The sequence below is a fragment of the Myxocyprinus asiaticus genome, chromosome 2 (assembly GCF_019703515.2).
Source record: "Myxocyprinus asiaticus isolate MX2 ecotype Aquarium Trade chromosome 2, UBuf_Myxa_2, whole genome shotgun sequence".
NCBI classification, from domain to species: domain Eukaryota; kingdom Metazoa; phylum Chordata; class Actinopteri; order Cypriniformes; family Catostomidae; genus Myxocyprinus; species Myxocyprinus asiaticus.
In genome coordinates this window covers 64323048-64340108 of record NC_059345.1, presented here as the reverse complement: position 1 = coordinate 64340108, position 17061 = coordinate 64323048, and the positions used below count along the sequence as shown (strand labels likewise).

General features: G+C 38.0%; 1 protein-coding gene across 1 annotated transcript in view; it reads right to left on the bottom strand.

The window, feature by feature from the left end:
- The window catches only part of LOC127456476 (adhesion G protein-coupled receptor L3-like), a 369401-nt gene that overhangs the window by 157003 nt on the left and 195337 nt on the right, over window positions 1–17061 (bottom strand). Inside the window, exon 4 of the mRNA XM_051724997.1 lies at window positions 15180–15289. Coding sequence (XP_051580957.1) covers window positions 15180–15289 — 110 coding nt within the window. The remainder of the gene's footprint in view (window positions 1–15179; window positions 15290–17061) is intronic.

Here is a 17061-nt window from a genome sequence, read left to right as displayed (position 1 = left end):
TTAAAATCATTGAAAATATGTTTTACAAAAAAGGTCCCTTTTTATATTAGGTGTCTTTAACATTGAAATATATACAATTCAATGCATGATGCAGCATCATTTAAAATCAATAGTTTTCAGTTTCAGATGACATTGTAGAAATTCACTATACACAGTCAGCCATGATGAATTTAATCAGTGAGTGAAAGTGTCAAATAACAAGATGGTTACTGAGATTAAGCATGTAGTATTCAGATGGTCATGTGATTCTAACATGGCAGCCCCCATGGGCGGACCCTCTCCATGTAGAATAAAACAGCTTTTATATGGTTACTGATATGACTGGAGTCTTCATTTTAATGTGAGTGGTCATGATTTTCTACATATATTGCATAATTACAGTTCATGTCTTTAGGAGTTAAACTTTTTAATGAAGAAAAAATTACTGAGTGCATCTTTAAGTACATAGTAGTTAAAAACACGTAATATAAAGTAATTTTTTATTATAATAAAAAATGATAATGACAATTTTTGTAGAAAATTTTAATTGTCATAAAAATGTCACATTGCAACATAAATCTTAATAGTCCTAAAACATGCTTTATTGCCTTCATGCAAAATATTTATATTTTGTCTTTTAAATTTAGGGTGAAATGTGACCTAGACATGTTTTGTGACATTTACCTGTCTAAGACACAAAAGACCCTGACAGTGCTTAAAGTGGCCATGTAATAATATTGTAAAAAAATAAAATAAATTAAAAAAAAACCCAGAAAAACAATGTGAATAAATGTTGACACCGTGTCGATTGTGGTTGATTGCTGCAGTGTATCAAGACAGTTTGTGTGCGCGCATGTGTGTTGAGGGGAAATTAAGTGCTTTGGGACTGCGATGTCCTCCAAACTGCAGAATCAACAATTAAGGCTTGACAACAGCTCTTAAAGTCAAACACGCATGCACACACACACAACAGACCACAGAGAATTAATGAATCAGATACACACTTAAAAATGCCTTCTTGCCATTGCATTAAATTACAAAATATCAAATCAAGAGCCATTTATTCTAAAACAGATGGCAGCTTTTCAAGCAAAACACTTCACAAAGAGAATTGTGTTAATTGTAAAATGATAAAACGATAGGTAGCAATAGGGAAAATGTCTTCATGCATCCACTAAAAATCTCCACAAGAGTCACTGCAAAAATGGCTCAGAAAAGTGAAGCTAGCTCTGAGAAAAATTCTAGCATCATTTGTGATCTCAAAAAAAAAAAAAATAATTCAGCAACAGGAGGTTAAATGTTTTGTCGCTAAAATCATTTTATGCTTGTCTAACTTGCCCCTCCCATTGGTTGAAGCTGGAACTACAGGTGTCAAACAGTGCACAAGAGCAAGAACTTCTTTTATGGATCCGGAATTCCGAATATTGGGTCCAAATATGGGTGACAAATCATTCAGAACCAACACTCAGATTTTCAATGTAATCATGTTGCATTTGTTTGTAGATGTCACCAGATGTGACGTTTTTTCACCATGAAATTTTTTTGGCTGCCTCTCAAGCGAAATTTCAGCCACTGAAGCAAATTTAATAATATTAACTCACGTTCGGCGATTTGCAAGTGCTAAATACACTCACTAAGCACTTTATTAGGAACACCTGTACACCTACATATTCATGTGATTATCTAAACAGCCAATTTAAAGGAAGTGCAATGCATAAAATCATCCAGATACGGGTCAGGAGCTTCAGTTAATGTTCACATCAACCATCAGAATGGGGAAAAATTATCTTAGTGATTTGGACCGGATCATGATTATTGGTGCCAGATGGGCTGGTTTGAGTATTTCTGTAACTGCTCATCTCCTGGGATTTTTGCACACAACAGTCTCTAGAGTTTACTCAGAGTGGTGCCAAAAAAACAAACAAACAAAAAAAAACATCCAGTGAGCCGCAGTTCTGCAGATGGAAAAGCCTTGTTGATGAGAGAGATCAACGGAGAATGACCAGACTGGTTCGAGCTGACAAAGGCTACGATAACTCAGATAACCACTCTGTACAATTGCAGTGAGCAGAATAGCATCTCAGAATGCACAACATGTCGAACCTTGAGGCGGATGGGCTAGAACAGCAGAAGACCACGCCGGGACTTGACCATAGTGTTCCTAATAGTGTTCAGTGAGTGTATGCTTTACATGTAAAATCGCAAAACAATTTTTGGTTCCCAGAACATTCTTGAAATGTTCATTTTTGATTCCCAGAACAGAGCATAGTTTTTAGTTGTCCCGAAAAGCATTATTATTCTTTTTTTTTTATTTTTTTTTTTTATGAAATTGAATGTTTTAGGTGGTCCATAATAGTTCTGCTAACGTTTCTTTAACCTCTGAATTCTGGGAACATTTCTGCAAACAAACTGCAACATTAAATCAATAATCAGTCTCCAAGCCAAATCTTGTTTTGGTCTATTATACGTTCTTAATAAGTTCTTATCAGGTTGTCACAAGAAACCTCCTAAAAACTTCCTGGGAAGCTTAGTTTATGGTTATATATATATAAAAAGTAAATACGCATATAGAATATTCCTAGAACCTTAAGAGAATGTTCTGTTTGGTGGGTATGTGTTGTTAAGAAGCAGGTTTATCTAAAATTAAGATTAGACCACAATAATGTAGTGCTGTGAGAAAAAAAAAAAATCAAATAATGGTATGGTGAATACATAATTCTGGGTCCCACTTTATATTGGGTGTCTTTTACTACTATGTACTAACATTAAAATAAATATAATACACTATATTTATTATGTAACTGCATGTTGTTCTGCAAAATCTTTACAAGATTCGCATTTGCTGCTACTGAGGTTAAGGTACGGGTAGGTCTAGGAGTAGGGTTAGGGGTTAAGGGTTAGGGTAATGTTTATGTGTAGAAGAAAAGTTAACATTGTCAATAAAGATGTAATTAATTGCAATTATTTTAAATGTAAGTACAATGCAACATCACACATGTACATAATAAGCACATTGTACCAAATGCTTAAGTGCATAGTAGTTAAAGACACCTAATATAAAGTGGGTCCCAATTCTATTTACTCTCTATTATTACAAGGCTTTCTGCAATACTTGCTTCTGATTAGTCAGTCACTGCATTGAGCTGTCAAATATTTCAGAATGATGACTATTTTGCACAGAAACACTGTATAACTGACCATTCACCTGGGAATTCCAAATGCTTCCTACACCTAATAAATCAAATGAACTGCAAAATAACCCCTTTCAGAGTGATACAAGACTCCTCCACTTTACATTGGGGTCCTGGATTGTCAAGTTGGGGTTTATTTTATCCCTTACCCATGTGCCGAAAAGCAAACTCAGAGTCTTTCAAAGAGCTGATGCCACTAACCTCGCAAGCTTTGGTAAATCCTGTTATGAGTTCTTCCACAATAGCACTCATTCAGTTAACATGGTACCTTGTAAACACAACTTGGTTTCCAGGTGGTTTACTCTCCAAAAAGTGCAATTATTCCCAAAAGTTGCGTAAAGCAACCCAATCGTATTACATGACTGTGGATAGTCCGTAGGTGTGCCATCTGAGACTGAGATTAGATCTAATGTAACACAGATAACCCTGCTATTGCTGGATCAATCCGTACCAGCTCCTGTAGAAACCAGCATGAAGTTACATCTAAGCGCAGACTCTAAACTCCTGTTCTGACTATATTTCCTCTTCAGGGTCAAAATTCAGACAAGATGATGAAACATGTAGCTCATTAGTGCCTGGCTGACTTCATTACTGACCTAAACAACTACCCAAATGAAGAAATAAACAAGGCTATAATTTTTGGCTTTGTACATCCATAATCCGATAAGCATCCTTTGCAGACACTTGGATCGAAAAGCTTCAAGAAGAGCCAAGCTGTTTAAATCGATGGTTTAAGTTTAAGTTAGATTGTTTCTATGATTTGCTTGTGGACAAAATCTGTTTTCCACCCCAGCATTGGTCTTCAGTCTTGTCCAAATTGGGGAGGTTGTGGAGGATTAGGGTGGCTGGGTGAACACGTCCAAAAACATGGCAATCTCTTGGCTCTGGTTTTAATCCGATTCAAGTCTAGCACGATCCCTAAAATCACATGCATATAATGAACACCTGATGGCTTGCAGATATTGCCAAGATCAATCTGAATCAGGGTAATTAACAATCGTTGACTGGCTGTAATTCGCGCAGCTGTATCGTGGACTGATTACAAATAAAACTTTGCATACTACTTATTCCCAGAAGCTGTGTAAAGCCAGCCAATCAGATTACAGTTTTTCAGATTGAGTAAGTGCTTTCTAGCTTGTGTGCAATATGTATCAGATGGTCAGCAAATGGACTGTGGCAGTCCAAAAGATGCGTTCGGATTCACATACTGCATTTGATGAAGAACGTATTTCTCAAACGGTTAACAAGTTCAGTTCTTTAGGTGTGCAAGTGAGCTGTATGAATACATTCTTGGACATACATTACTTAAGCCAGGAACATGGGCATTGTCCCGTGACCCAAATATATTGCGTAATAACAACAACCATGAAAATAATTAACTCTGTTTGCTAAACAAGTACAATTTATCCACAAGGAAAATGTTTCTTGGTATTTAGCACTTATAGTTAAATCGGTCCGCCTGACTCATGGTTCTCCACATTTGTTCGGATATCGACAGACAAGACGACGAAACGTGGCTCATTAGGGCATGGCTCACTTAATTACTGACCTAAACAACTACCCAAATGAATAAATCAACAAGGCTTTCATTTACATCTTTTATATCCATAATCTGATATTTTCTACATCCTCTGCAGACTTGGATCAAAATGCTTCTAGACGGGCCAAGTTGTTTGGAATGAAGGTTTCGCTTATTTCCAAGATCTGCTTGTGGGCACAATCTGTTTTCCGTCCCAATGTTGGTCTTCAGCACTGTCCAAATTATAACCTGTGTTTCTGGGGCGAAATACTACCTGACACTTATTTGGAGGCCCTGATCTCTCCAAATCTTCTCAGAACCTCTTGGCAAAGCTTGGTGGCTGGGTAAACAGGTCCAAACACACAGCAATCTCTTGGCTCTGGTTTTAATCGGATTCTCCCCAACTCGATCCCTGAAATCACCTGCGAATGAAAAACACCTGATACTGCCAAGACCAATTCGCTGTTGTACAAGCATCAGGGTGATTAACAATCGCAGACTGACTGCAAACCGTGCAGCTGCATGCAAGAGAAGGGTCAAGGGAGGCTGACATCTATGACCAACCCATTGGTTCCCTGACTTGGACACCACACTCTGATTGGATGTAAATAATGGCCTTGGTGCCATGACAACGAGGTGGTGTTGTGAAAATAGCAGGTCGTCCTGGTAACACGGCCACAGGTAAATGAGCGTGCACTCACAGATTGAGCACAGGTGTTGTTAGTTAAAAAGGCAATGATGGTGAATCTGGCGAAGCAACAGAACATTACATGCAAACGGCACGCAAAGATGTACCAGCTTATGCATGGAGGACTGATTATGAGTCAGACTCAGGTGCAAAAAAACATGCCAAAACAATCAGCTCTCATTCTATTGCCCTTTAAAAAAACAAAAACGCATAAATCCATAAAGTGATTGTTTCACTGCAAACCTCTGAAACTAGGGCCAGCCATTCTTCTCTCTTGCTGAAACAGGCATTATTGGAAACAAGCTTTGAGGCAAAAGTAATTAAAGGCTAATTAAATATCTGGACTACATCTGGGGCTGTACAACGAAGCTAGTTGAACAAACTCAGGGTTACAGGATTGGTTTTGGGTTGACAAATCCAAACCAATCTAACCCAGTTTTCATCATTTAACTACCATGATGCCAGGCCTAGGCTATACACTTTCTAAGGTGTTCTGGGTGGTTGCTAGGAGACTGCTGGGTTATTGCACAAGTCTGATTGCTTAGAAAAGTAATAGCACGTCTCTCCTCAACAATAGCTGGGTTTCCATTCACCAACTTTTATGCAAATTTTGGGACATCTCAAAATATTTGGATGGACAGAAACACCAACATGCAACTAAAATCTTAAAAATGTGCATAAAAAACTTATTCTCACGGTTGAGGTTGATAAAATTGTTATTCTATAAGAAGTAGTGCATAACCCATGATGGAAACACATTTAACAAATATATTCATATTAAATGAATATGGGAATCTAGATTTGCATCAAAACTTTCTGGTGACTTTGCCTCAACAAGCCATGTGAATTACATAATTCGCTCAATTTCACCGCAAGTGACTATTTTGTTCTCTCTTTTTTTATTTTTCTTTATGTTTTATCCCCTTTTTCTCGCAATTTGGAATGCCCAATTCCCACTACACTCCACATGTGGATGCTCATGCTACACTCCGCGATCCATGCACAACTTACCACATGCCCCATTGAGAGCAAAAACCACTAATCGCGACCACGAGGAGGTTACCCTATGTGACTCTACCCTCCCTAGCAACCGGGCCAATTTGGTTGCTTAGAAGACCTGGCTGGAGTCACTCAGCACACCCTGGATTCAAACTCACGACTCCAGGCATGGTAGTCAGCATCAGTATTCGCTGAGCTACTCGGGCCCCATGATTTCATTCTCTTGAACACATGGGATGAAATAATTACATTTGAAATATTATTATTAGGGATCCACCAACACCACTTTTTCTATAACTACACATTATTTAATTATAAAACAGAGTGTATATATATATATATATATATATATATATATATCTAAAAATATGTAAAAAAAAAAAAAAAAAGTGTGTAGCAGTAGCAAAAGCAATTTTGCAGTAGCAAAATGAACAAATTTCAATGAAAATCATTAGAGAAACTAATTCGTGATTTGAGTGTGCCACGTTCTACATTTCGCCACAGTTACCTGGTGGAATTAACACTAGAGGCGCAACAACAACTGTTTTATTCACTATTACACAATGACTACAATGGCTAATTAGGTCTTTATAAACACATATTTTTCAATGTATTACTCACACACTGCTATGTTATGATATCAAAACACTTTTACTCTAACACATCATTTAAAAAAAAAAAAAAAAAAAAATACATTTATGGATGTATTACAGACCCACCTACATTGACACACTTATCCCAACATAATTAGCTTGCACGGTAGCTTACTTGATAAGAGTGTTGGACTTTGGACTGAGACCGAGCCCAGCCTAGCACCTAAAGCCCAAAGTATACTTCGCCTGTCCGCATTCCGCAACATTCTGTGCACAGTCCGTGTGAAATTACGAATATAAAGCAACACAAAACAACACGCTGAAACAGAAAAACAACAACACGCAGAAATAACAATGGACGGCAAACTTGAGTGTATGTGCGAAGAGATCATGAGATACAAACCCATGTACAATTCTGCTTTGAAGGAGTAAAAAAACGTCTTCAGGTCGACTAATTCATGGAGAGAAATCAGCAAGTCTATATGAAAGGACGAAGCATTTTGCAGACAGCGATGGAAGTGTCTGCGAGACAGATACGTTAAAACAACGAGAAAACTGAAGGGAAGGAGCGGTGATCCGGGTGGTATCAAGCCCTTCCCGCAGATTGTAGCAATGCTTGCCTGGCTCTCATCCTTTATTAAACACCGTGAAACATACTACAACTTCTCAAAAGAGGTAAGACATATATCTAGCAACATAGGCACTCTATGCAGCATTTGTTTTTTTCTCAAGCTAGCATGCAGAGGTTTTGACAGATTTTTTATTTTATCAATATTCCAGATCGAGTGCTCCAGTGAACACCCTAGAACTCTGATGACGCTCAGTCTGGAGTGCATCAACCCTGACCCTGTCGACAACCTGGACCTAGTTCCCTACCCGTCTTCGCCATCTCATACCTCATCCGAACCATCATCATGTCCTTCAGTAGCGCAGTTGCCGTCTCCTCCTGTTGCGAAGCAGCCATTATGACTCGATTGGGACAGTATGACAAGGACAAGGAGAATGTGGATGAAGATATGTGCTTTGGTAAGATGGTGGGGACAACACTTGTCAAAATGTCAGCACGAAAAAAGGCTCACGCTCACTTGGAAGTTTCCCAGGTCTTGTTTAAGTAGCAGATGGACGAGTGCGACTCTTCGTCAAAATAGACGTACTAAAATATTCTATATATAATATTTACAGTTGTGCTCAAAAGTTTGCATACCCTTGAAGAATTGGTAATATAGTATGTACCATTTTTAAAGAAAACATGAGTGAGCAGGCAAAACACATTTATTTTATTTCTTATGGGATTTATAAGCAACTGTAGGTTATAACAGAATGGCACAATCATAAAACAAAACATGGCAACAATGGAAAAAAAATGAAATGACCCCTGTTCAAAATCTGCATACCCTTAGTTCTTAATACTGTGTATTGCCCCCTTTAGCATCAATGACAGCATGCAGTCTTTTGTAACAGTTGTCTATGAGGCCCCAAATTTTTGCAGGTGGTATAGCTGCCCATTCGTCTTGGCAAAATGCCTCCAGGTCATGCAAAGTCTTTGGTCGTCTTGCATGAACCGCACGTTTGAGATCTCCCCAGAGTAGCTCGATGATATTAAGGTCAGGCGACTGTGATGGCCACTCCAGAACCTTCACCTTTTTCTGCTGTAACCACTGGAGGGTCAACTTGGCCTTGTGCTTAGGGTCATTGTCATGCTGGAAAGTTCAAGAGCATCCCATGCGCAGCTTTCGTGCAGAAGAATGCAAATTGTCTGCCAGTGTTTTCTGATAACATACTGCATTCATCTTGCCATCATTTTCACAAGATTCCCCGTGCCTTTAGAGCTCACACACCCCCAAAACATCACTGAGCCACCACCATGCTTCACAGTGGGGATGGTAGTCTTTTCACTATAGGCCTTGTTGACCCCTCTCCAAACATAGCACTTATGGTTGTGACCATAAAGCTCTATTTTGGTCTCGTCACTCCAAATTACAGTGTGCCAGAAGCTGTGAGGCATGTCAAGGTGTTGTCGGGCATATTGTAAAAGGGATTTTTTGTGGCATTGGCGCAGTAAAGGCTTCTTTCTGGCAACTTCACTTCACTTTTGTCACACAACCATATACACAAGTGCAATAGTGGGTGAAAGTCTTGGGTGCAGTTCCGAGCAACATAGCAGTCGTGACAGTGACGAGACATAGATGAGACATATACCAATTACAATAAACAGATTAACACATCACAATTTACATATCTAATATACACAATTACACACAACACAATATACAAATAATAATATACAATATACAGTATACAATACACACAATATAGAATATTGTACAGTATACAATACACACAATATAGAATACACATAAACACAATATACAGTGCATCCGGAAAGTATTCACAGCGCTTCACTTTTTCCACATTTTGTTATGTTAAAGCCTTATTCCAAAATGGATTAAATTCATTATTTTCCTCAAAATTCTACAAACAATACCCCATAATGACAATGTGAAAGAAGCTTGTTTGAAATCTTTGCAAATATATTAAAAATAAAAAACGAAAAAAATCACATGTACATAAGTATTCACAGCCTATGCTCAATACTTTGCTGAAGCACCTTTGGCACCAATTACACCTCAAGTCTTTTTGAGTATGATGCTACAAGCTTGGCACACCTATTTTTGGGCAGTTTCTCCCATTCTTCTTTGCAGGACCTCTCAAGCTCCATCAGGTTGGATGGGGAGTGTCGGTGCACAGCCATTTTCAGATCTCTCCAGAGATGTTCAATCGGGTTCAAGTCTGGGCTCTGGCTGGGCCACTCAAGGACATTCACAGAGTTGTCCCGGAGCCACTCCTTTGTTATCTTGGCTGTGTGCTTAGGGTCGTTGTCCTGTTGGAAGATGAACCTTCACCCCAGTCTGAGGTCCAGAGCGCTCTGGAGCAGGTTTTCATCAAGGATGTCTCTGTACATTGCTGCATTCATCTTTCCCTCGATCCTGACTAGTCTCCCAGTTCCTGCCGCTGAAAAACATCCCCACAGCATGATGCTGCCACCACCATGCTTCACTGTGGGGATGGTATTGGCCAGGTGATGAGCAGTGCCTGGTTTCCTCCAGACATGACGCTTGTCATTCAGGCCAAAGAGTTCAATCTTTGTTTCATCAGACCACAGAATTTTGTTTCTCATGGTCTGAGAGTCCTTCAGGTGCCTTTTGGCAAACTCCAGGCAGGCTGTCATGTGCCTTTTACTGAGGAGTGGCTTCCGTCTGGCCACTCTACCATACAGGCCTGATTGGTGGAGTGCTGCAGAGATGGTTGTTCTTCTGGAAGGTTCTCCTCTCTCCACAGAGAAATGCTGGAGCTCTGCCAGAGTGACCATCAGGGTCCTTGGTCACCTCCCTGACTAAGGCCCTTCTCCCCCGATCGCTCAGTTTGGCCAGGCAGCCAGCTCTAGGAAGAGTCCTGGTGGTTCCAAACTTCTTCCATTTACGGATGATGGAGGCCACTGTGCTCATTGGGATCTTCAGTGCTGCAGAAATTTTTCTGTACCCTTCCTGTGCCTCAATACAATCCTGTCTCGGAGGTCTACAGACAATTCCTTGGACTTCATGGCTTGGTTTGTGCTCTGACATGCACTGTTAACTGTGGGACCTTATATAGACAGGTGTGTGCCTTTCCAAATCATGTCCAATCAACTGAATTTACCACAGGTGGACTCCAATCAAGTTGTAGAAACATCTCAAGGATGATCAGTGTAAACAGGATGCACCTGAGCTCAATTTTGAGTGTCATGGCAAAGGCTGTGAATACTTATGTACTTGATTTTTTTTTTCGTGTTTTATTTTTAATAAATTTGCAAAGATTTCAAACAAACTTCTTTCACGTTGTCATTATGGGGTATTGTTTGTAGAATTTTGAGGAAAATAATGAATTTAGTCCATTTTGGAATAAGGCTGTAACATAACAAAATGTGGAAAAAGTGAAGCGCTGTGAATACTTTCCGGATGCACTGTAGAATACACATTATAAAGAAAGTATATATAGTATATATAAAATATACAATAGGTTGTACTGTACTGTATTGACATTCAGGCTGTCGATTGCAGCTCATTTTTGTTCAAGTATCGTCGTATTGTGCTCCTTGAAACAACCACACCATCTTTTTCCAGAGCAGCCTGTATTTCTCCTCAGGTAACCTGTGGGTTTTTCTTTGTATCCCGAACAATTCTTCTGGCAGTTGTGGCTGAAATCTTTCTTGGTCTACCTGACCTTGGCTTGGTATCAAGAGATCTCTGAATTTTCAATTTCTTAATAAGTGACTGAATAGTACTGACTGGCATTTTCAAGGCTTTGGATATCTTTTTATATCCTTTTCCATCTTTATAAAGTTCCATTACCTTGTTACGCAGGTCTTTTGACAGTTCTTTTCTGCTCCCCATGGCTCAGTAACTAGCCTGCACAGTGCATCCACGTGAGAGCTAACAAACTCATTGACTATTTATACACAGATACTAATTGGAATTTAAAAATCCACAGGTGTGGGAAATTAACCTTTAATTGCCATTTAAACCTGTGTGTGTCACCTTGTGTGTCTGTAACAAGGCCAAACATTCAAGGGTATGTAAACTTTTGATCAAGGCCATTTGGGTGATTTCTGTTATTATGATTTAAAAAGGAGCCAAACAACTATGTGATAAAAAATGGCTTCATATGATCACTATCCTTAAATAAAAGACATGCATGATCAGTCATATTTTCAAAATCAATGCCAAAATTTCACAATTTCAGCCAGGGTATGCAAACTTTTGTATGTGTGTATATATATATATATATATATATATATATATATATATATACATACACACAAATACATGTTAGTTTTACATGTTACATAGTTTTAGATGTATTGTGACACTATTTGCATTATTATCTTGATTTACAGATTAAATGAGTTGTAAGGATAAATAATAATAATAATAATAATAATAATGCTTTCAAACATTGAGCAGCCCTCTTCTTACAACTCTTTCTTGCCATGGTAGGGAGCCTTGGGGTGTTTGAAAAAAAAAAGTTGCCAGGTTTTGCCCTGCCAAAAGTGTGGCTCGTGTTGCTCTGGCAGCAGAGGTGCCTTGAGTCAAGAAGGTTGTTGCTGCTTTACACAATTTTCCTCACTCCCCCAGATTGATGTCTCAATTTGAGCTGGTGCTGTCAGTGTAGTTGGTGGATATGTATCTGCTATTCCATGGATCTGCAGTGTCTGTGTGCCAAGAAATTGTGTAATGTCACACAAGCTTTCACGATGTCCATTCGTGCTCATCCGCGTGAGGTATACTTTCAAAGCTTTGCGCACACAACTGTGCGTGAGACGGAATGGAAGAATACCTGGGCCTTAAGCTAACACGTGAGCTGAAAGTGTCATAGAAGCGACATAAAATGACGTGGTTGCTTCAGAAAATTTGCTTTTCGTGTAGCATTTGCTTTTAGAACACCATCGGTTAGGTTTAGGTGTTGGTTTAGGGTAAGGCTGTATGTTATGTTTACCTCTCATTTTCTTTTAGCACACTATTGATTAGGTTTAGGTTAAAGGATTAGGTTGGGGAGGTATGATTTACTCTTTAAAACCTCCATCTAACATTCAGCTTAAAAACCTCGTCTGATCACGACACCATTTCACTTGCTTTTGGTGCCCCCCGCTGGACATTTCACTGGGAAACTGCAGCAAAATGTGCAATGAAGCATATATATATATATATATATATATATATATATATATATTTGCCACGGTCACATAATTTTCATGAGATCAGGCTGCTATTTTTTTCTGTTACCAGATTTTAAAGTAATGGTTTCTGTTCAAATTTTCAGTCACGATTTTCTGCCTTTTTTTCTCTTTTGGACGAAAACTGAAATAGCATTTTATGCCATTTTCAGCTGAAAATTTTGGGCGAAAATTTTGGTGCATCCCTAGTTTTTACTGTTATTATTACACTTTTGTGTTGGGTCAAATTATCAGAATATTGTATTCACCAATAAGAAAACAAAAAATACTATTTAAAATTTTTGTAGTAAAAACAATTATTCAGTGAATAGGGCTGCATGATTTAGACCCCCCCCCCCCAAAAAAATCTTGCATTTCATTTGAATAATTTTGTGATTACAACACTAACTGCGACATGACAGACATTTAAACCACCAGAAATATGTTGCCACAGCTTAGATACCAATTCTAAAAGAACAAAAAGGCATTCAATTACATTAACACAGTAGCTCTTGTTGAACAAGGTGTTAAAAAAAACAAAACAACTAAGCATTTCCTTTTCAACAAAATTAATTAATATTTCCATACAATAAAGGACGACCTCTTTTTAAGAACTAATGTATGTCTCTCACATTGCATTTGCTGTTTCCTGTCCACTGAATAATGTAATGCATTAATTAATGCAGACCCTGCGAGCATTCCATGGACATCACCTTTCACTATTCTTTTTTTATTTTTAAGGTTTATTTTTCGGTGCCTCCCAAACCGCAAAGAATTATTTGACACAGAAGCCCAAAACTGGCATGGCGTGTTTTTGCGTAAAGAAAATAATTATGCTATAATTCCATTCCAATCATCTCTCTGGAGTTCATAAGCTCTGCTCCTCCCCTCTTTGTCTTTCCTTTAATAAGGTAATTAATTCACTCTTCCTCACTGTATCTCTTTATCAGGCAACTCTTCTGCAGGTTTATTTCATGCGACCACCGAATGACAGATTTTCTGTCACCGATAACATTATCCTAAACAGGTGATGCGTCTCTCGCTCTGACACTGAAAATAAACGCTAATGCAAACATCCTCTGGATAATTCAGTGTAAATTATGCACGTGAGACTGCGGGAATTCAAGCCATCAGACATGTTATTCTGTTTGTGTTGTTTAATTGACACTTTCATATTTGTAATATTAACTGGGGAGATTTTATTTTCAATGTGATGACAAAATAAACAAATGAACAAAGGATGAAAATTCTCATCATTTACTCACCATCCTGCCATCCCAGACCCATTTAACTTTCTTCTGCAGAAAATAATGAATATTTTTAGAAGAATATCTCAGCTCTGTAGGTCCATACAATGCAAGTGAACGGTGACCAGACCTTTCAAGCTCCAAAAAGCACAAAAAAGGCAGCATAAACGTAATCCATACGACTCCAGTGGCTTAATCTATATTTTCAGAAGATATATGATAGGTGTGGGTGAGAAACAGATCAACAAGTCTTTTTTTTTTTTTTTACTATAAATTCTACTCCCTCTCCACGATATGCACAAAGAATGTAAATCACCAAAAAAAAAAAAAAAAAAAAAAGAACTCTTAGGAGAGAAGAGTGCTTAGGAGGGCTGTTTGAGAACCTATTATATCGCTTCTCAAGACATGGATTATACCACTGGAGTCGTATGGATGGCTTTTTTGCTGCCTTTATGTGATTTTTAAGCTTCAAAGTTCTGGCCACTATTCACTTGCATTGTATGGCCCTACAGAGCTGAGATATTCTTCTAAAAATCTTCCTTTGTGCTGCAAATTGATTTTTACGTGGCTCACTGTATGTATCGCAGCAGTTCCATGGTGAAACAAACAACAGAGGCGCTACAACAACATTGACTTTAGTTCACTTTCACACGAATCACGAGTAAAAGGCAGATTATCAGTTCATAAACACTTACATTCACCATGTCTTTAAGCTAGTGTGACAACTGCTGGAGTAAACACTGCAGCTCCTGCACAGGTACTCCTGCAGGCAGATAGATGCAACGCTCAAGTCGCATAGCTAAAGATACAGAAGAGCGAATCTATCATAGCCGAAAGCTATCATTAGCTATCTGGCAACTTACTCATTTTGACAAAGTGAAGCACTTTTATAGTTTATCACGCAGCCAAAGTCACACATACACACACACACACAGATGGCAGATAGGAATGGATAGGTTCAAATGAAGGAGAGAGTTTTAACTGTGGAAAAAATAAGTTGTGAGATAAATCACAGGTTCTCGAGTTCTCGTGCTGGCCTTCCCCTAAATCTGAAAAAATTTAAATAATAATAAATAAATAATAATAATTTTGTAGTGTGGTTCAGTGGCGACACATTCTGTGAAAAAACAAAACATTAATCTTGAATCATGGCAGAGCACTCAGCATGGGATACGTCATCTGTGTGTTTGTGTTAATGTTAAAGGGATACATACTGTATGGAACGCATTCGTACTGAACTTCCAGGTATTTGAATGTTCCAGGACAGGGGTCGGGAAATGCGTCTGGTCCAGCCACTACAGCACACTGCGTCCGGTTATTACACCTGAAAACCAAATGCAACAAACAAGGTTAGAGGTGTTTAAGAATCACTATTACTATTGCTCATATTTAGGGTGTTTTTTTTTTTTTTTTTTTTTTTTTTTTTAACAAATCCCCCAACACCATGTATTACATTTTGGGGCATAGCCCATTACTACAGTACAACGTTTGTGCCACAGACTTGAATGATACCTCAAATCATTGATGAAATGTGTGCTTTACTGTGCTTTACTTGCCCCGCTTCCCTTAGTTACTGTTGCTGACGCCGTCAAGCTATATCTATCTATCTATCCATCTATACACACACACACACACACATATATATATATATATATATATATATATATATATAGTTTTCAGACAATAAAACAGGCAAAAAACAAAAAAAAAAAAAATCCCAGAAACTTGCATTGAACTGAATTTTATTCATTTATTGAAAAAGATGTTATTAATGTAAAATGAAAAATCAGATTTTCTATGTAAAATGATGTATTTTGAAATTTATTAATCATTTAATAATCTGAAAAGTATTTTTTTTCTATTAATTATATATAGGCATATACGTAAATATATACATACATATAACCAGTGGCGGTCCGTGCATTTTAAGTCTAGGCCTTCAGCGTGATTCATGCAAATAAGAAAACACTGTTTCACAATGAATAAGACACCCTATGGACATCGTACATTACGTTGCAGCCAACTAACAATACCAATTGACATTTTAAAAACATCCGCACATGAAAGCCAAAGCTTGGAACGACACTGAATGCTCAAGCCAGCCTAATTTTAACTGCAGCATGATTGTTTTGTGAAATACATGATTAAATAAAGAGCTGGATACATCTCCTGACATTCAAAAATCATAATTTATCATATTCATCTACCTATGAGGTCTATAATACCCGGAAAAAGCTATCTAATAATACTTTAATCAAGGAATACATTCTGATCGGATAAACATTTCGTTTTTCACTATTCATTTGTAGATGAATTAGGAGTAGAAAGTGTTTGAAAATACACAAGTACAAAGGTGATTGAGAATGAAAGCATGAAAAAAACATTTATTAGGCATGTTACGCCAGCAGAGAAGGCTTTGCTAACCATGAGAATTCGCCACTGTATATAACAAAAGACTTGATTTTTTTTATTCCACTTGTATTCCACTGTAGGGGTGCACAATATTCCACTATTGGTGCGATTTAAAAAAAAATATTATAGGCCAATAATATATTGGTGGCCGATGAACCTTAAACGACAGCAGTTAAGAGTTGGTCAGATTAAGAGTTGGTCCTTTAATCAGCACCTATTTTGTTTCAAGTGAATAGTTTTTAATTAGCTATCAGCTCCAGTTTAAAGGCTTAAAAAGAATAATTATCGTTTATCCATATAAATAGCATTGCTATTTCACACAACTGGCGTATCTGGTAATCAAACAACAACATTTTCTCAGTGAGTTTTTTGTACTCTTAACTTGGAAAATGCCTCTTTTGCATCATGTAGACTTGTCAGTTGTGTGGTGCAGTGGTTAAGGCCCTGGACTACAGTTCCAAAGGTTTGGGTTCGTTTCCCATCTAGACAAGTATTACAGATGAATTTCTATTGTATTGAAGGTCTTTGTATTGTGCTTAATGAATAGTTGCAGGGCTTTGTCCAATCATATCTGCTTGCAGGTATTGTTATTCTTCTTATTCCTTTTTCTCCCCAATGGGAGTTTAAGGCAGCACTATAATCCATACGTAAAATAATTATGAAATCTGGCACACTGATACGGGT